The 22,443-nt window shown below is 30.4% G+C and overlaps 1 protein-coding gene across 1 annotated transcript; it reads right to left on the reverse strand.

Annotated features, from left to right (window-relative positions):
• Window positions 1-18,441: 18,441 nt before the first annotated feature.
• LOC138937843 (cytochrome b-c1 complex subunit 7) lies at window positions 18,442-22,339 on the reverse strand. Its single transcript, XM_070304491.1, has 3 exons — window positions 22,295-22,339; window positions 19,431-19,612; window positions 18,442-18,637 (listed from the first exon to the last, which is right to left on the reverse strand). The coding sequence occupies exons 1-3, from the start codon at window positions 22,337-22,339 to the stop codon at window positions 18,442-18,444; spliced, it is 423 nt and encodes a 140-aa protein (XP_070160592.1).
• Between the last annotated feature and the right edge of the window lie 104 nt (window positions 22,340-22,443).

Raw genomic sequence — 22,443 nt, forward strand, 5'->3', positions numbered from 1 at the left:
GAAGAAAACATATTGTCCCGACCGGTGAATTTATCGCTGTGTCAACCAGTGGCGAAGCTTTGCCTATTCGAGCAAAATAGAGAGGGGAAAAAAAAAAAAAAAAAAGACCGACCGCGCCTCGCTCCGTCATATAAAACAGATGTAGTCTAAGAATCTGGGCCATCTAGTCACAGCGTCGGTAAAGAGATTGAACCGTGTTTTATGTTGGGTTTTCCTCGTCGAATCGGGATACAGTGGCAGCTCGCACGACGGCAGATATAATGAAGATTTAGTGTTACCCGCAGATTTCGTCATGTTGCGCCAAATTTATTTTTTCATTACCAATTTGGTACACGATTTAAGATGAATACATATGAAGCGTAAAATTCTTTAAACAATAACGAATTAACTGATATAATTAAAAAATTAACTGATTATAAAATATTACACATTGTAATAGACTTTTTTTTATGAAAATGTGATACTAAAACAATTAAATATATTATAATATAAAGACGATTAAAAAATACTAATATAAATTATATACAGATCGATTTACTTATAATGAGAATAATAGCGATTAATTTTTTGTCTCTTTTGATTTCTGTAACAGACAATGTTATTTACTGTAAATGACCTCACCTGTTTCTTATTATGCCCATTTCGATCCATCGCTTTAATACGTGTATACGGCGTCCGATGTAACAGAGTTATAACTAATTGAATCTATTTATCTCAATTAAATAGCATATTGTTTATTTTCTCTCGTATGTTGGACGATATTACGTCGAAATTTGCGAACTTTTCGCGCTTGATCAAAATCAGCATATGTACGTACAATATAAGTATGTACACACACAATCGTATTGACCGCGTACAGATTGCGTTGTAACGTGTGCTGATGTACTGGACCTCGTTGCAATGACAATCTTGTTAGGTGACCATTGTAAAGCCAAAGCCAATTGCGTCACCGACGAATACCTACCGGTTAATGAAATAGATTAATGAAATAGAAACATAGTTGCACGTTAGTAGGAATACTGGCAAATAAGAGCCAAGGCGCGGATATTGGTGAGCGAATTTATTATTGTCAAGTTTTATTAACAAATGTGCATTAAAAATGCACGTTTCAGATCGTTTTTTGATCCATCTTCAGCATGGATATAAATATGTAAAAATTAAATTGAAATTTTAAAACCTGACATGCGCACACAACATTTGTTGCTACGGCCAAATTTCAAATTAAAATTAATAATCAGGAAGGAAGGCTCACACTAAAATCCGCGTGAAATTTGTACAAATTAGTGGACCATGTCCAAAACGCTATCGCCACACGTATATCGTCGATGGTTTACATTTTACAATATAATGATAACGAATGTTGGCATGGTTGATACGGTCACAAAAACAACGGTCATATAAAAATGGTCATAAACAAGGAAAAAAAAACAAAAAATGTTATATTGCATGTTTTTTTTTTTTAGACATTTTATGTAATTAGAATATAATTTATAATATAATATTATAAATTATATTCTATTATTATAACGTAATATTTTTATATCGTATACTTTGAAATATAATAAGTTCTTTAAATTTATCAAATAATCAATTACAATATTTTGGGTACGGAAACGGTAAATTATTCTGGTTTACTTTTGTATCATTTTGATACGTAAACGCGGAATATAATTAACATTTTCAAAAACAATCGGGAGTACGTTGTGGATTCATCTCGCGGAGCTTCTGATAGACAACCTTAGCGTCTCGTATGCATTATTCATCATTTTAATTTCTTTTAACGACGCGACAACGAGGATAGTAAGCGTCGAGACGCATTATATAGCAACGTGAATGGCCAAGCGCGCACGTGACTTTTTCCGCTATTTTAATAATTTTGCATTCGCTCATTCGCTTTTACCGCGACGTCGACGTGAAAGGCCATATTTCACACGTTAAGGCGTAGGCTGCTTCGCGAAACTATCGCATCATTTTTCACAATTCTCGATGATTAATTATCAAAATAACAAACGCGCCACTATTGCCGCCTACAACGATAGATTATTACAAGCAATTACCCCTAACGATCATGTTCTTCAATCGTGATATATACAAAATATCACACGATTAATCTATATTATTGCATCTCTTATTTCAATAATATATTTGAATTATATAATATATATATACATGTTGTATCATGATTTTTTATCATACTAAATAACACTTATTAATTATAATTTTTATTTAAATATTACATGTATCAATATATAAAATAAAGTAAACCAGAATAATTTACCGTTTCTGTAAAACGGCAAAATATTGTAATTGATTATTTGATAAATTTAAAGAACTTATTATATTTCATTATATTACATAAAAATATTTAAAACTTTTATTTATTAAAGATTTATTATATTAAAATAAAAATTATCATAAAATAGGCATATATAAATAGTTATAATTATTACTTACAATTATACTTTCGTTAAAAAAGTAAAAAAAGCAAATATTCTTTAAACTTTTTAATATCATCTCCATTTTATATTTAATCTTATATTTATTTCATTATAGCAGAAAGAGAGAGAAAGAATTATCACTCTCTCTCTCTCTCTCTCTCTCTCTCTCTCTCTCTCTCTCTCTCTCTCTCTTTCATCTTGAGTATTGTAGCAATCGGCACTTTCATTTTAGCCACTTCAAACGGCAAAAGACAAAGGCAAATAAGATCAAAGCGCTTTCATACTCGTTACGATTTTCATTATGTGCTGTGATGCGTACAGTCTGTCTGTGTGGCTTAATTAATGAATGCACCTATAGAAAGTGTATTGCCTTTGCAGATTAGATATAATTAGACTATGTAATTTTATAAAATCTAAATATGAAATTTCATTCCTATATTATTTCAAAATCTCTCTGCTCATGTTTAAAGAAATCTTTTTTTTTTTTTTTTTTTTTTTTTTCGAAACTATGCTAGCGCTTTCTTTAAATCTATTAGTTGCAACGCTTGCGGACAATATACAGAAGAGATATCTTTAGCAAATTATTTTACGTTATTTGTATTTAAAAAATTAGAAAAAAGATGGCATTTTAATATTTTTCATGATGTTTATGATTTTCATGATTATAGTTATATTATCTATAAACTTAAATCAAAATTTTTCTAAATGTATAATTTTTGGAAGCACTTAAATATTAATTCTATAAAGATTAATGCAACTTTTAGCCTTTAATATCTGTGAGTGGTAGTTTTGAATGTTACATATCATATATTGTATTATATTACATCATGAAAAAATTAATGAAATTATTTGTATGTATACGTAGCATGTTTTATAAAACAAATATAACATATACACAACGAGAGAAAGAGAGAGAAAGACAAAAAAATCAAAGATAAAAATAAAATTAGATTTATTAAGTATCTTGATAAATTCGCAGTGTCAATTTGTATTTCATCACACTGACAACTGATCAAAAAATATATCATTTAGTTTGCAAACGTAAATATAGAAGCTGTCTTAATTGTTTGGTTTAAATTATTCCAACAATATGAAGTAATAGTGAGAGATGCGGAGAGATATAAGTCTCGGTTGATTATAATTAACTCTCGTAGCGACTATTGTAATATACAAGCCTCATAATTAACTTCGCCATAGTTTCCTATTCTAAATACCGGCCTAAACTATTCTAGGCAGTTAATTGCCAATTTTCTAGCTATATTCAGATATCAAGGCGTAAACTTGCTTATGGTCATTTCCTCGTGTAGAGGCAGTTATATAAATTCTTGTTGTGCGGTGCGGTCCGTTCGAAGAGAAACACAGAATAGGCCGCAAATTGTAGATTAATCATTGAGAATCGAGAACATATGTAAATTCTTTTTCTTCAAAAGTATAAAAAATTAATTTAAATTTATATTTGTAATCTTTACCGAAAACCAAGAAGTTTCTTTTTCGTTTGCATCACGATTTTTAAGATTTATATCTTCTGTAGATTAAAAATCTGTATGGTATATAGCGTCCTCGTCACGTGTCAATGTAACATCAAATTTTCTTACACAAGTCTCAGAGAAATACACACCGTCACATAAAACCGGACTGTGCGTCGTTGACATTCAAAATCAAATATCCTCGGTGATAATATTTAACGTTCGTTCGCTTTGATGTCGTCCCATATGGTGTGCATTGCAAATTACCATCATCAAAGCCTAATCTCTTGTTGACGTTCAATGGGTAATGTAATCACTTGTATCGTTTAATTAATTAATGTAACTTTTAAATGTACAACAAAAATTTTTTTTAAATCTTAAAGTTTTTATTTTCTTTATGACATTTCCAGTAATTAGTTTTGTTTCTTTCTTTATCATTGCAGCTATTTTACCAATCCGTTTAAATTTTATTCCCGAAACATTTGAATATTAAAAGGAAGAGTGTAATATTACTCATCGTTAGAGTAGAATTGAAATTAAATTGAATTGAGATAGCGAAGACAGTAGCCGATGACGTAATTATTAGTTAATGATTAGCGTGTATTAAAACAGTTGATAATACATGGACGCTACGGTGATAATATAATATATATATAGACCTTTAATTTATCTTATCTAATATAAACAAAAAAACTAATTTTTGTACAAAGCTTGAATCGTGTTTTTCTTTTAGAATTCTTTTTTCGCGAGATGCAGTTTGATTACATCCGCCTGGTTTACTTTCTCCCGTATCGGGAAACCGCGCGAATGATAACACTCTCGATGACTTTCGAGAAGAACGTTTCCGCTGTCCGATCGTAAGTCTTACGGACAGTAACATCAGAATCTTTGAAAAATGCAAACATTGAAAAAGATGGTAGTACCGGCAACGCGATAGCGGTACATTACTCGAGGAAAAAGTGTATTTTTCATTCGGAATGTCTCCCTGTCGCGCGTGGCTTTCCAGTGCAATATGCACGATACAGTGGTACAGTGTGGAGCAATGTCGCATTTAAACAGTATCTCGCAAATATACATACACCACACGCGCACACACATCTTTCGGAAAACTATTCGCCATTCGTCGTTGTCACCGACACTTCACGAAATTGTCTACCACGCCGTAAACGCGATCGTCGTCGATTCTGCCGGTAAAGTGATTCGTTGGAAAACCGTGCTATAATGATTCTTGTGACACAGGCATACTTAAACGAAGGCAAATGACCGTATGAAATTGAAAAATTTTTCCTGACAATATTTTATTAAGATCCACAATTATAAAGAAAAGTAAATTTTATGATAAACTCATTTAGAACAATCACGTCATAGAATACACTAAAATCAAAATAGTATTTATTATATAATTATCGTCATTTAAATGCACCGATTTAAGCATTTACATTATAAAGAAAATCTACAAAGATTAAAGTTTATACGGGAAGTTGTTCGGATTTTATGGTTTTCACACGATATATGTCCGGAATGACAGATGCATCATATGCGCATTCAATAGCATATCTCTAATAAATTTGACGATTGGAAATGTGCACGGTCATTCAAACAACGCGCGATAATATCCGCGCATAGATACGAATAAGCTGGAAAATACCTTGAAAAATGAACACGAGATCGACATAATAAATGATCGGGGCAAACAGAATCCAATTGTTTGCGCGATCGTAGTCGCTCGAATCAATCGCCGCGACGTTGACCCGAGGGCTGCTACTGTTTGAACATGCCATTGACTTCCATTTTAACTGGCATTTACATGGAAAATGTACATGATACTTTGAACGCGCCGGTACAACACTATTTATAAAATATTGCTATTTTTGTATTTTTTATTCTCATTAATTGCACATACGTTAATTAATTACTTTACTATTATATATATGAAGTGGATATGAAATAATACTTACAAAATTTTGACAAGCATGATTTTCCAAACTATTAACGGAATCTTTTCAATGTTTTCATTATTTATATGATCATGAATATGTTTAATTATCGAACTATAAATCACAAATTTACATTCTTGAGAGATATTGTTGTAACCATCAAAACAATTAGATGTGCATTCATACAATTATTTATTAATCATAGCTGTCGTAAACGCCGAAGTGTCCGTCCAATCTATTGTATTTTACTCAATATTGATCATAGGAGAGCGCACATTCCGATGGGAAATTAAAAAGCAAGTCTCTCTAACGTAAACGAAAAACCGATTTTACGATATTACAATATATTAAGTTGTGGAATATGCGTGAAAAGATAATTAATCATTACAGAATCCGATTTCGAATAACTCTTCGAACTATTTTTTTTTTTTTTTTTTTTTTTTTTTTTTTTTTTTTTTTTTTTAACTAGAGAGAATAATTGTGTGATTTCTTTTACGGTGCTATGCTACTTTTATGCCATATTATTTATTTTACTATAACTTTATAATCGTAGTCTTTTTCGGTAACATCTTTTTTATAGCATTTATCTAAGCCTTCGCTCTTTGATCGTAACTTTCCCATATAACATTCCCATATCACGATCGTATCATTCGGGCTTAGAAATTTCATGAATTGATTCGATGAAGTGAAAATAGATTTATTTCCTCGACGTTTCCATTCGCATATATATGGAGAAAATATTTGCAACCGCATCCCAAATCGATCCGAAAGCTGAATAGCTGAAAATCGCTACTAAAGACTGAATAGCTGAAAATCACTGCTCAAGTATTAATGCTTTCATAATATAACATTCTTTTCGATCCGATAGTATTTATCTTTATATATTTCTAAATTTCTTTTTATATTTTTTGTATATTAAAAATCTCTATATACATATATTGCGATATCTTTATATTTATTTATCAGGAGAAGGGAATTAATTTATGTTTGTTTGTTATCGATTGAACATATTTGTGAAGCTTTAATAATTTAAATATTCTATGCACCAATGTGTGAATTATGAATATTCTATTTTTCATCTCAGATATTGATTATTCAGCACGTATCGATATTCATGCATTCCGTGCTATATAAAACTCGGATATCTCTATCTCTATAAATTGTATCTCTGTAAAGAAGCGGTAAGTCTATTATTAGATCCTCAATTGTTAGAATCAACATTTTATTACAAAATGAATAATTTTGATTATACAAAATGTAAGTGAAGAGAAATCAGAACTGGGTAGGGTAAACCGAATTTAATTTGCCTTAATGTCGCATTTGCAAACGAATTCCTCTAATGCGGGCATTGTATCTGCGATCATAATGCCTCGTGCCATTCCTGTTTCATGACAATACGCTTAATCGATCATCACCAGCGGGGGAGAATTCACATTACACCAGAATATCGGCGAACGAAGGATAGGATAATAGATTCCAGCAACGTGCCATATAAACGATGGAATTCCCAAGAAAATTAATTAACCGAGTTTAAACGGGCAACGCACCGCAGCCAAATACCTGCTGGTTTATTGCTCGCATCTAAAACTTAGAGACTACGTGAACAACGGCGTAATAATCGCGGCAGGATAAATGTCGCTGACGAGAATTATTTGTGCGTAACCACCCACATTTTGAAATATGAAAATGTACTTGCAGAGTTTATATACTATTGCACAATAATGCGGTAGAATAAAAGTTAAAAGAAATCTTTTTCTCCTCTAAAAATTATTTTTTAAACATGAATTACTTTGAGAGTTTTTATAATTTTAGTAATATAATTCTCATAATTCTCTTCATTCTCTCTCTCTCTCTCTCTCTCTCTCTTTCTTATACGACATATAATCAGCATTCTTTTTAATTAAAAGTTTTGATTTTTAAGTAAATTTATATTTTATATATATATTAATATAAGCTGTATTTTCTATTATTTTATTTTTTATAATAAACAAGAAATCTTTATGCGCATATAATTATAATTATGTAGATAAAGCAAACGTATGCCCTTCCTCCCCCCCCCCCCCCCCGGACAGTTTACAAGTTATTTGTGTTGAGCAGATTTCTATCAAAATAATGAAGTTATCTTTCTAGCTGTAAATTATTATTTTCTCATATATTAGAAACGTAATACAACGTAAAATATGTTTTATTATTATAAATAATTAATAATAAAAGAACGGCGTATTCCATAGATGAATAAAAAAATTAATATGTTTTGCAAGCATCAAATTAAAAGGCAAAATAATTGAATAAATTTTAATGTCAAAATAGGTAGTCAAAGCAAGGTCGATTGTTTTTAGATGCTATCAAACAAGGATTGAAAAAGAATTGGTATAGGCGACATGGACGAAAGAGATCAATACAGTAAATAAGCGTTGGTCCAACCAAGAGAAGCTCAGATGGCTTTAACTTTGCTGTGATGTCTCGTAAACCTGTGAAAAGCGTTGAATGACGGGCACCTCGCTGAAGTTAGATTGATCAAATAAAAAACTGAAAAGTAGAATCAAGATTAACTAGGAAGTCGAGTTACCTTTCGATCGCCGGCCGACCTTTCTGCCGCGATCTTTTTCTACAGCTGTGTCTCCATCGGCTCATTTAGCACCTTCCTTTCTATTACATCCGACCAATCAGCTTTCAGTTCCGTCTGTAACAAATGAAAGCACAAAGAGCTATTATTATTCCATCGATTTTCGTACTCATTTTCTCTTGAAAAAGAAGAAATAATTCGCTTCGTAGAATTGATCAATAATCATTGATTTTGATGCTAACGAGATTGGCATCGATCATTTTGATTTTTTAAAGCAAGATGTTATTTTTTTAAATTAAGGTTTTTATAATAAATTGAAAAATAAATATCATATTGACAATAAATTTTTATAAACACTACAATTAATAGAGACGTAATTTTTATATTATACATCTGTATTGTAATTATATACATATAATATATAAATATATATATATATATATATATATAATTTTCTATATTATATTAAATATAATATATATTATATATTTATTAGAGTTTTCTTTCTCTTTCTCTTTTTCTATCTTATCAAAAAATTATACAGAAAAAAATATTTTTATAATAAGATGCAAGACTTTTTATAATGAGATGCATGAATTATGTAACACGAGATATCGCAATTCTGGATGTAATAATATAACATTAACGGCATGACGTCACTTTTGAATTTCACACAATCTCCTCTTCATTTCACGGAAAATGGACCACTTTGTTTAACGGATCTTCTTGTATCGCGAATCGCTTTTGGTCGGCTATGATTTTCCAGAGGATTAGTGCAATCGCTTAAGTTATTTTCATTCAAATAGCTTGCTCGATAAGAGCTAACCCACCCTTTGTCGTTGCACATTCCTATGCACTTGTTACTCGCGTTTATCTACCTCCACCTCCTGAAAACTATTACGCTCGAAAATAGGTAACTCGGACTGCATTTATGTAACGTGAAAATATTCGATCTCGTAAACGTGTTATAGCAATTTTTAGAAACATACCGAGAATTTTCGTCTATAAGAAATTGCGGCTTAAATCGGCACAATTGCCATCGTATCAATTATTATGAAATTTTTGCGAACGCATAAAGCAGAGACTTGAATGAACAATTATAATTATAAACAATGCTAGTTAAAAAATTATTGAATATTTTGCAATTTAAATTAAATGCCATAAACGTAATAAAATTCACAAACTCGTCTTTATGAAAAAAAAAATTACGGAAGTTCCAGCTAATAAGTTAAACTAAATAATTTAAATAGAAATATAAACGATGTATTAAAAAAAAAAAAGAATGAAATTATCGATTCTGTTATTAACGCAAGCGTTCCATGGCGATTATTATTGCGAATTGCGCAAATCCTTGTATCCTGTATGCTCGAACAAAACACATCGAAATTACTACGAAAGCGCAAAGCCTATTAAGCCGAGTTCATTAGAGTGTACTGCAGTATTCCATTGGTACAATATTTGCGCGCTCCGTGATTCTGCTTACGCGAATAACAAGCTGGTTTTAAATTATCCGTCGTACTATGTATATATATATATATATATATATATATATATATATATATATATATATATATAAAAAGCCATCCTGAAATTTCTTGCAACAACTTGATCTTCTTACTTTAACACCGACAAATGTTTTCCAAAATTTCTCTAAAATCGCGTCGGGGAAAATTAATTATCGCATGCACAAAGTTTTGTCGCGTAAAGCCGAATTTATCAGAAAAAGGGAAAGAGATGAAGAGCAAAGAGAAATAGAAAAAAAGGGAGACGGAGCTATTTAATAAACGTTTCGTTTATTAGAAACAACATGCAATACATCGCACATGTAAAACGGTTTTGACAACGCGCCGATAGAGATCGTTTCTCTCCTCTGTTGGGTTTGCTTCTCCTCCTCTATTTACGATATGCAAATGTTGGTGAATTAATGGCAATGTCTTATATGCATGTAGATCTACGTAACATCTTCAGATACGCGCGAGGGGACCAACGACATGCTCGCGTCGCCGATATCCTTCGCGGAGAAATTGCGAAAGCCTTCTTGTCGCACCTGCGACTCCCTCAGCAGATAATTTACAGAGGAATATGTAGACTTTGATACAGAATACTATATAAATTGAAGAGAGTGATCAAATTGAAGGGAATTTATCTTAAATAAGATTCCTTGAGACAATACAATTGATGCAAAACTAACTTCTGTATTTAGCCGGCTAAAAGAAGCTATATAAAAAAAATACAAATTATCAATCATATACAAATTATTAATCATAGATTTCTATGTAATACGTATTTGCATTTTTTACAGAAGAGATGGATTTTAAAACTGAATAATATTTTAGTGTCTGTGATGAAAGAAATATTTTCTATTTATGCCATAAAAGTTTTACAAAAATGATACAAGAAACCGAACATTACCGTCCAGAGCGGACAAATTTAAAGAAAGAAAAAATCTTATAAAATAACGTGATTATATATTGATTTGTTTAATAGTCAAATATTATGTATAATATTATATACTAAAATTAAATATTATAGTTTAATACAATATCAATTTAATACTATAAGGTTTAAATCTGATTGACTTCAATATTTTATATTAAATTTTGTATTACACAATTCTAACTTTGTTAAAAAATATGTGCTCTTTATTTGTACCATTGTTCAAATAATATAAGAAAATATAGATTAAAAACATAAAAATGATTTTAATTTGTACAAATCTGCTTTTCAAATGCGCGGACATAGCTATTACACGGAACGAATATAAAGCTTAAAATTTTATAAACCCTTCTTAATACTTTATAAGCTTAAAAATATATAAATCATCTATTTAAATTTTTTCGTTATAATATCACGTAGTTTTTATTAAATCATAAGAAAAACCTATGTAAATAATGTTTTTTATAATTTTAATAATGCAATAGTAGATCGGATTAATTACAATATGAAATTACGAAAATTTATTTATGGCAAATAAAGTTGCATCTTTATTGTAAATAAATTCTCATGTTTATTGCGGAGAAATTAAAATTCTGTTTCGTGGAAACTCAGACACAAGAAAACGAATTCTCTTTTTATCGTTAAATGGAATATCGTACACTCCGAAAATTCTCTCGCATTCATTTCATTCAACGGAGAAATACGGCTTCAGAAAAATTAACTTCAACTTTGAATTTATAAAAAAACGTTCATAAAGGATGTGTTACCGGCGAAATTAATCTCCGTAATCAAGAGCGCGATAAAGATTTAGTGTTAAATCGATTAATCGAGCTAACTTGTGAAGTTTCAAGGAAAGCGGAACGTACCAACAACCCTTGAATTTATCCTGTTTGCGGCCAAATATTCACGCGGTTGCACGCGGATGCAATTCGAGCTTCGAGTTTCGAGATGTTTTCCTTTGACGAGTGCGTGTACTTCGGTCAACGTATGTAAGCACATCTCGGGATAAATATCTTATCGAGATCTTTAATCTGTGTACAGTTTGCTATAGTGCGCTTATCGAAGAGTTGAAAAGCTTACGCTTGCGTTAAAATGGAGAGATCACGGGGAAGTTGCAAGTTACCTGAAAATCTGCTACGATATATCTCCTATTATGCTCTAAATGAAGTTTACACACTTGAACATACTTGAATGAGGTTAATGTACGTATACCGACATGCGATTACCACGGCTATTATATTAACTTCACGAAATTTGATTTGTGGCTCGCAAATATCGCTTCATCACTATTTCTTTGGTTACCTTCACTTAAGCATTATTTATTTCATATTTATACATATATTTATTTCATTCTTGAAGCATTTATGTGGCTAAGCGTTTCATTATTACATGGCGTGTGTGCTGCACTGTATAATTATAAATTATATTAAATTATTCAATTAATATAGCTTAAGGGTCAACCGCTTCAAAAGCGTAACTTGTTAATTTTAATTAATATTACAATCAACAATTGCGATGATAAATTATCGCATTTTTAATTTTAATAAACACACGAAAGGAAAATTCAACTAATAATTGTTACCGCTAACAGACATAAATGCAATCAATTTAAAAAAAAACGATATGATTACGCGAAGCGTGTTAATTTTCTCAATTTCAGTTTGATAAAAAAAAAAAAAAAAAAAAAATCTGGTCATGTTTTAATATACGCTGAATATATCTCTCGCGCAAAAAATATTTATTTTGTCCAAAACATAAACAAGTGTATTTCCAAATAGCGCCAGTTATTGTTTGTTATCAGGCTTGTAAAAACTCGTCCGACGATACTGACGAGATTAATTTGACACGTTTATAACAGATCTTTCCAGGACAGAAAACTTTGAATATTCCTCTCCGTCAAAATAACATTTAATTAAAATCTTTTCACACTGACAAGAATTTGCAGATGTTCAGTCCTGCATGCCCAGACTGAGTCTGAGATCTCCTGGATTTTAATAAAACACGTCTGATACTCTTTACTCTCTCTTTCTCTCTCTCTCTCTCTCTCTATCTCTCTTCTATGTAATGAGCTCCAAGAGAAAATATTTAATATAAAATAATTTTTGCAACGTGCACATGTAAGTTTACCGGCAAAAATCAACATACTGCAGACGGATTTTAATGTCTCTTTGTTTTTATATCGAGGATAAAAAAGACATAAAAATTCTATTTTATAGAAATATTATATTTATTTAATACTAATAAATTAAAAACAATGGAATTATATACATATAAAAAAGCACACATTGTTATTAAAAAAAAAAGAGCATTGATTACTTTATAATTATTATCTGCCAATGCTGTTTCAGAATATTATCCAAGAATTACGTGTGAAATTTTATAAGTATATTATTTCGGAATATTTATATGAGCATTATTATTTATTATAATTGACGAAGAATGATTTATGTCGGTTAGAAACAAGAAGTTAACAGAAAATCATTAATCTATTGATCTTTGTTTCAATGTCTGATAATTTAAGAAAAAAATATTGATTTTTGCTGAAATAGAAGTTGACAAAATGCGACTCTCTTTTTTATTTATCAGATGCGATACTTCCTTAAATCTTTTTTATAATATTAATTAGATTAAAATGTCTATTTTTAAAAATACATATTATATATAATCAACTTATATCATATATAATATTTAAACATTTAGAAATTTAAAACAATTATTTACTATATGTATCATATAAAATATTGATTCAAAAATTCTACAAAAATGCGAGATACATTATGTAAGTATTTAAAATATTAATAATAAATAATTTTTCGTTTACGATCATATAAATGTCATATATATGTAAATCTTATCCCGATCAATATCTATCTCAAAATCGTTGATTGCAACATGCCAAAATTTATCTTTGATCTTGTTGCGGATATCAAAGTTTATCGAGTTATCCGCAATGTTCCCCGCCATCGACTGTTGTCTTGTTACCGAAAAGTCGTTCGGCCACTTAACCCGTGAAATTGATCTGTTAGTCGTTGAAGTGTTTGAAACTTGAAACGTTCAACAAATCTCAAGTAGTTGCAAATTTCATAGTACGATGATTGAAAGTGCTTTAACGTTTATTGCAAACATGCTCTTCCTTATAATTATCTTATCTATTGCGCATAATAAAATAACGTTATTATATTAAAAATGAATTAAAAATATATAAATATATATTGAAAAAGAAATATAATTTAAAGATAAAAGTGAGATATATGTAAATGTAATAATTATTTATTATAATAATATAATATACACTAATATTTTTTTTAATGAATCATAAAAATATAATACTTATGCATAAAACGTTTAAACGAATTATAAGAAATAAAAGGAAAAATTTTAAAATAATATTAATGCCTGCCTTAATCATTAATTAATAAAAACCTTTAATAGTTTATGCAACAATTAATAATAGCATGTATAATCAATACAAATTATTTATAAAATATATAATTTATAGCTATAATAGTATATTTTCTGATAAATTAATCGACGTGACAATTACATGTAAAAGTTTTAATGATTTGTTATACAAAATAATGTTAACAATAAATAGATGAATAAATAATTTCTCAACGTACCCTCCGCATAACTTATCGTTAGCCGAAATGTAAATTTCATTTTCGCATTAACAAAAGAGATGAAAGGGAGCAATAACTATGGGTAAGCGGTTCAATGGTATCAAACACTAATGACATTCCTTTGTAATAATAACACTACCGACTAAATGTTACTATCGATAATTAAATTTCGTCTTTCGCAGAATGTGCGAGAAGATTGACTACTTTTATTCGCATACAATTAAAAAAAAAATGACATTTCGGCAAAGCCGGAAAATGTTTCTACACAAAGCAGTTTATTTGCTCGTCATCGTATTTGCGAGGGCTCTCTTTTATTCTTTTAGTTCTATTTATTTAAATTAGATGCCCTAAAAGTTAGTCGTCGCGCAATGCTAACAGAGAGCATCGTGAAAGCGTGTATTTTTTCGTGTGAGACCAAAATTCAAAAGTATCCGAATACTAAACGAATTAGTTCAAGAGCCGTAACTTGGATGCATTTTTGCAATAAAATGGCTGTCGCATATTCTCATGGAACGCGCCATTCATTTTTGTCATCCTAAATTCATAAAGTCGCTATCAAGAAAATATTTACAATACGAAAAATTATCAGAAATAACATTGATTATAAGATATAAAAAAGAATTTTTATGTAATTTATACTATATATATATATATATTTGCTCTTTGCATAATGTTTTCAAGACTTAATAATATAAAACAATTCGAAATAAATAAGCAGAGCTTATTTACTTAGAAGAACGCGACCGGATAATGTTCAGAAATCTTTTTTCTTTAATATGGATAAAATTAAGATTCTCCGCCAGTCACGCAATCCCCTATCCGTAAAAAGAAAATATGTGGTATTTGTCTTCTCGCGTCAGATGGAAACTCTAATCAGATGTTTCGCAATTTCAGCCCACATAAAATTTATTTTGTCTGAGATAAGATAAGTTACCCCTTTATGCAAATGTGGATCATTATTCTCGCGAGAAAATCGATTTTTGATTAAATCAAGATAATAGAAAACGTAAGAAAACTTTGATATTTATTGCCTCGATATTTTCCAAGTCAACACAAGTATTTACGAAGAAATAGTTTGTGTATATTATATTGCGTATAGAACACACAGGACATGTATGTTGATGAATACAGTAATTTTTTTCTACCTCAAGCGAAAATAGCGTTACATATTCTCGAATCGATTGTATAATTTGCTATCATCTTTGCAATTTTGTACCCGTGTTTACAGAGAATTTCTTAATGGAAGTTGATGACAGATTCGAACTGTATAAATAAGCTTAAAATGGATAACTATAATTTCACGCTAAAACAAAACTAAAGTTTTCTTGTAATGGCCAAAACTCGATAAATATTACTTGACCAAGGATGAAGAATTTATTATAAGATATCTTATATTTTTTCGAGTATTATTTTTTAACGACAAATTTTCTGGTAATTTTAAAATCAACTTTTCTTTAAAAAAATTGTCATTTTCACAAAATTTTATATTTTATAATTGAGCTTCAAATTAATGTTTTACTAAAGTAAACTTTATTTTCGAAATAAGTTAATAAAAATAGAATTTTTGGTTTAAAATTTAATTCGGGAAAGAATTTTATCCTTTTTTTTAATCATTTATAATTTGGACAATATCGATATTTTGACATTGTCGTTAAAAAAATGCGATTATTGAATCTTAAAATTATCTCCATAATTTATAATTCCCCTTTTTTTCTCTTAGAGAAAGTAAAGATATTTATTACAATCTTTTATAATGCTTTTGAAATATCAGGATCTATTGATATCTCTTTCTTTTCTTTAATATCTTTTTACGTCTAAGGGGCCAAAGTCACTTAGCCGAAATATTTGAGAGAATCGATAGCTGCCTTAATTTGACACGACTCGCGCTTGACGCAAGCCGGACAAAGAGACAAATCAAATGAAGCGAACGCAATTGAAGCGAACGTTGTCAGCACGATTATCCTAGGCGTCGTCGTTAGAGCTATCGAGTTATCAAATGAAACGCTGCGCTCTCAGAGATGCCTTAGTGAAGTTCCGGTCGTTGAAAGCGTGGCGCGTATTAAATGTCCGAGGGAATCGGGAATTAACATCGTTCCGCGTTGTTTCTGGCTGAATAAGCGCGCGAATTTTCTCGTTCGGCACTTTAGAAAATTACTCATATTTGCGTCATTTTGCAGAAGAAGAGAGGAAAGGAAGGAACAAAAAAAGTAACGAAGAGAATATCACCTTATTTCGCAAAATTAAAGCAATATAATCTGAAGGCTAATTTAAAGACTACTACGTGAGCTTAATTTTTAATTTAATATGTTATTAATTATTTGGTCGTCCATTCTTTCTCGTTTTTATTTTCAAACGTTGCATATTGGTTTGTAAACTTTCTTATAATGACTGCGGATGTGTAATTGCTGAAGTGGTACGTATTATTAATTTTCGAAGCACGCTTAATAACAAACATCGTAAATAAATTGTAAGAATTAATTAACAATAAATTTATTTCATTTATTTAATTACTAATAATTTGAATAAAATTTATAAAGAAACTATAATGACATAATATGCCTATTCGCGCGATTTATGCAAAACTATTCGCGAGAAAAATCGCGTCACTCGTGCGGTGAATACGATATCTCGGCGACAAACAACGTAAACGCGTTTTCACATTTTCCCATTCATCAGACATTTCCGTGAAACTCGCAAGATCATAAAGGATTCAGAACGCGAACTGCCAAGTATCGACTAACTCACAGTAAGAGCGTAGGAACCATCGCGACAAACTTTTTAACTCGTAAGTCAACGCCGATCGTGCGTTACCGCGATTAGTCCGAATCTCTCTTCTCGCAGGAAAAAAGCTCTAAATGTAAAGTTGCAATATTTGTGGCCGCGCGTTAAAATATAAAATAATTAATCTACTTCCCATTCGACTTTAAATAGGTTCGATTATCAGGCTTGCTTTCCTTTTTACACTCACAAGAAGAAAAAAAAATTATACAAAATTATGAGATTTTTACCCCTCAAAAATGAGAGAATTTTATCCCGAAAAGATCGATATGCTATAGATCGTTTACATTAAAATAAAGTATGCGTTGATTATGCACGTCGATTTATTTTGCTATGCAAAATGAAGTCACGTTCTCCTGCCATCCATCGTAAACTCCGTATAAACATATTCGTGGATTATACATTTCTCGAGGTAACATGCGGATGCAAGTGAAAGAGCAAAGCATTACGGTATACGATTTAAATTTGCAGTCAGTGCTTCAAATTGCATTACATTCAGATATATTTGTTCAGATTGATTAAATTAGTTCAGTAAAGTTAGTTGGTTAAATGAGCATGTATTTATTTAATTTATTCCGATAAATAAAGCAAAAGTCGTGAAATAAAATAAACCATAATGTGGATCAATTATTGCAGAACTAGTCGCAGTTGATATTTGAGAATCAATCGATTGACCAATTTTTTACGTTTAATTCATAGTAAATTGAAAGTGGCATTTCTGACAACTGGCAATATACTTGCAATTTGAAAAGCAACTTTTAGTTTTTAATTGTGTCATCTTTATAGATCTGAAGCAAATGTATTCTCAAATAAAATTAAAATACAGAGAAAATACAGAGAAATTTTGATATGCAACAGTAAAATAAATCTCTTTTCTGCATTTTAATCCCGTATGTACATTTATTCAACAAATTATTTTATTATTGACTTTATTTCAGGAACATTATTTCATGTATTATACATTAATTCATTGAAGATAATCATATTATTTAACTAAAAATAATGCTTTAAAATAGAAGCTTTATCCAAAATTTCTTTATATATATTTCTTTATATAGGGAAGAGAAATTGTATTTTTTTATAACAAATTATTCGCAAAAACTAATTTGTAAAATTGGTTTAAAAGGATATTCTATGTAAAATATTTGATTTATTGATATATGTACATTGAGAGAGAGGGAGAACCACAGAATTTTTTTCTTATTTCACTTTGCCACTTGGCGAATCGTTATCACTGTAATTGTGGTAATCAAACTCATTTATCTCAGCTTGCTCAGCCTCGATCTCCTTCATGTACGGATCAAGATATCGATATTCCAAATCCTGGTCATATGTGATCCACTTTTCTTTGGGCAGATGTATCTTCAGAAAACTCAGTTGCATAGCACGTATGAGTCTGCAAAACGTACAAAACTACTAAATGTCTTTATTTGATAACCGCTGAAGAACCTTAATTGAAAATTGGCTACATATATAGTTGCAAAGTGATTACTCCTGAAGCTTATAATAAAAAAAAAAGCACAAGAATGTCTGTCTCTCTCTCTTTTTCTCTTTTCTAATTCGTAGACAGAAAAAGAAAAACAATTTTAGAAAAGCACACGTGCCGGAAATAAAACTACCCGTCGCAAACAGATATCAAAAGTAGAATACGGGCGCTGACTACTGGGTCTCAAATTAAGACCTCGTTAAGCGAATTTAGCACTTAATAAAAGTGGTGCCTTAGAAAGTCTTTGAAGCGTCCTGCGATACGCTGACGCATCCGATGGCATTCTCGTCAAGCCAACCATTCATATCCGAGATAAATCTTAAAGAATCTACAAGTTGCTGCGAAGTTTAAAAAAGTAATATACGACGTTGGCTGAATAACTGTTAAGATTGTAAATTTTAATTTCGAATTTTAATTGTTAATGAGATCAAACTTGCAATCGCGGTTACACAGCTATTTAATAACATGTTAAAGAGAAAAAAAAAGGAGGAAAATACTCTCTTTCTCTTTCATTTCCCTTTTCTCTCTTTTTCAAGCTTATGAAAATTCATAACTTTACGTATAAAAATATTTATGATGTACATACTGTTTATATATATATATATATATTTTTTTTTTATATAGAATTATGTAGAGAAAGAGAATCTTGTTTTCCCTAGTACTGAGAATCCATACTAACAATAAATCTATGATATATATATACCTGAAATTCCTAGCGTCCACCATATCCATTGGTAATCGACGTAGCGCTTCGCATACTATAGGATCGTTGTAATCTATGACATCGTGTGTGTAAAGCCCGTATTTGTTGTATCCTGTCCATTCGAATGCTAATTTTCTCAAAATAAACCCCCAGGTTTCTTTATTTCCGCAACCACACTGATTCTGTGCGAAATTCCGCTTTGATAACTTTAGATTTTTTATTAACGCACAATGAAATTTTATGATGGAAGACATAACTTCGCTAAATCTTATAAAAATGATTTTATAAATTCAGCAGCATAATACATATCGAAACATTAACCTCTTTATGATGTACGTTAATCAATAACGTAGACTCAAATGAAAATCACGGTTCTTTCTCTCTCGATTGTTTTAATTTTTTAAATATACAATATGTAAAATTATTTGTGTCATCATCTATTATCGCCAATTAATTTTTGCTACTGACATATGTGTACTTATGTTATAATATAAAAATTATTTTTAATTTCTCAAATAAACGTAAAGTTATTAAATATCTGTTTAAATATGTGTGCAAATATTTAGCGAGATTATTTAATTAATACTCATGGCGGAGATTAGTTGAAATTATAAATATTGAACATATCAACATATTAAAATATAAAATATTACAGATATATGGTATATTTTTATACGTTACTGAATAGTGTGTTTTCCGTTGTGTTATATATAATTCTTTTTTTTTATTCTTTATTTTTGTAAAAACGGGCATGCGAAACAGTTAGTTAAAAGTGAAGCGGATCGAAAAGCTACAAAACCTCGCGAGAATAGAACCAGAAGAAACACTTTGTCGAATAGTTGAAAAATAAAAAAAAAAAGGAGGGAAACGAAGGGAAAAGCCGACGGCATGAAAGTTGCCCGCGTAACAATGCCTTTGCGAGAAATGCATTTCCATTCCGGTCGATTTTTGTATCGTCTTTCCATTTATCCTGATGCACATGAAAGTAAAACATGCACACAATACTGTCTTATTTCTTGCAAATCTTGCTACGTTAATGTTTTGTGCATGATAGATGTCAACTGCATAATTTTTTCTTTAATGTAGAACAAATAGAAATATGAAGAGAGAGAGAGAGAGAAAAAGAGAAATCAAAATGTCCAAAGTCAGATACTTTATTAAAAGTTTAACATACGTACAGTCGCATATATTAAGAATTGTTGTATATTGAATGACAACCAACTCTCAAAAATATTCTCATCATGTTCTCGCTGTTGGTGAAAAGAACGCGTCTCGTATGCAAAAGCTAGCGAAAAACGACTGTGGATGAGGCGGAAAACGAGAAAATCTACATACATATGATTCTCCTGTGTTTTCGTGGAAAAAAAAAACGGGGAGATTGTTGTCGGCGATGTACAATATGAAGATAGATTTCGCAAACGGAATTAAAACAGCTATCAATGGCGCGTATATTTCCGCAAACTAACTTATACAGAAACGCACGTATGATTAAAATTACATTCCGGAATAATACTATCCTTTCATCTGTGTATGTTTGTGCACAAATGCAAGCGAAGAATATGTATACATTTCTCTTTTATCATTTTTTTGTATACACTGAATAAACTTTTGCGTGCATATTTGTTCTGAGCATATCGCGAATATGTAAACCACCATCAACGTTGCCGATTCTTGTGTGTTGTATTTTTGCATGCGTAAAGGTTTCTCATAGAAAGACGTATTATTTTTATTTGCGTTTTCTTTTCACCTTTGTCATGTAATTTATATATATATATATATATATATATATATATATATATATATATATATATACGAGTATATCTTAGATTAGATGCGCATAAATGCAATTTAGCGAATGTCCAAGACGTGATACACGACAGTCGGAATTATTTTAAACGCGGGAGAACACTTTTGCATCCCATGTCGTGCTCAATGTGCTCTAATGAGCTGCATGGTGGCACCGACTCCACGTAATACGTGATGAAACTTTTTGATGTATTTTACGTCAGACTATGTTACAGCATAATTAGATGTTACAAAAAAAAAGCAGTGTACATGATACAAAATTAAATATAAAAATTAATGTATAATGTATTATATTATTTAGATACGATTGTAATATGTAAATTCTTAACATATTTTAAAATTACATAGTCATTAATCTTGTAGATTAAATTAATTATATATGATTCTTTTTTATACATATTATATTTGTACAATAATTTATATAACAAAAACATAAAAGCAAAAATTATTAAATTCATCCTAGGAATATGTTTTTATATATTTTCAAATTATTGAAATCTTTAATTAACTTTGAATATTAATGTAGTTTATATTTATAGAAACGTAGACACTTTTCTCTTCATAAAAGAGAGAGAACACAATTCGTTTTCTCAAAATATATAGACGTTAGTTCTCTTCATTACTACCATATTACGTGTTCAATTTCACACATATATCGCATAATCTTCTAATCTAAAATGATGAAATTATAAAGTAGAATTTCAATAGCCTCGCCCAATATCATGATCTTTTACGACTGTCGAACAGCAGAGTGGAAAGAATAAGAAATTGTTTCCCAACCCACTGAGACGAGATCTCGAGAAGGAACTATCGCATCCATAAAGAGCACACGGTACCATAAGAGTTTCAAACGGTGAAATCTCGATGAGATGAGTTCTTTTTTTAAGAATAGTGCCGATTCCAGTGCTGTGGTTCGCAACAACTTCGTCAAAATCACGCCATAAAAATTTGTTCGCAAATGTTTGCATTCCGCGTGCTTTCTCGTTCTACTGTCGAAGTGTTCGCTTCGATTTCCATTTCATTGTAAAATATCGATCGATGTCACCTCTCGAGTTTACCGATGTCTTGCCCTTTTTACTAGCGACTTCCACATTCCTATTCATCCGTCTCCTATTCAGCGACAAGAATAATCGTACCCAGCTACCATGGTATATATCATCGTGAAAAAGACACTTATCGCAGAATACGTCGTTTCAATTTCATTCGT

This window comes from Polyergus mexicanus, unplaced genomic scaffold (assembly GCF_030449975.1).
Source record: "Polyergus mexicanus isolate NDT 795.1 unplaced genomic scaffold, iyPolMexi1.0 SCAF_11, whole genome shotgun sequence".
NCBI classification, from domain to species: Eukaryota; Metazoa; Arthropoda; class Insecta; order Hymenoptera; family Formicidae; genus Polyergus; species Polyergus mexicanus.

Excerpts from the sequence above, each read along its gene's own strand:
- LOC138937843 (XM_070304491.1), bottom strand. The coding sequence starts at position 22,339 with ATGAATAGGAATGTGGAAGTCGCTAGTAAAAAGGGCAAGACATCG. Across the intron at positions 19,613-22,294 it reads GTAAAAAGGGCAAGACATCG|AATCAGTGTGGTTGCGGAAA; the intron begins GTAAACTCGAGA and ends AATTTCGCACAG. Across the intron at positions 18,638-19,430 it reads GTGGACGCTAGGAATTTCAG|ACTCATACGTGCTATGCAAC; the intron begins GTATATATATAT and ends TACGTTTTGCAG.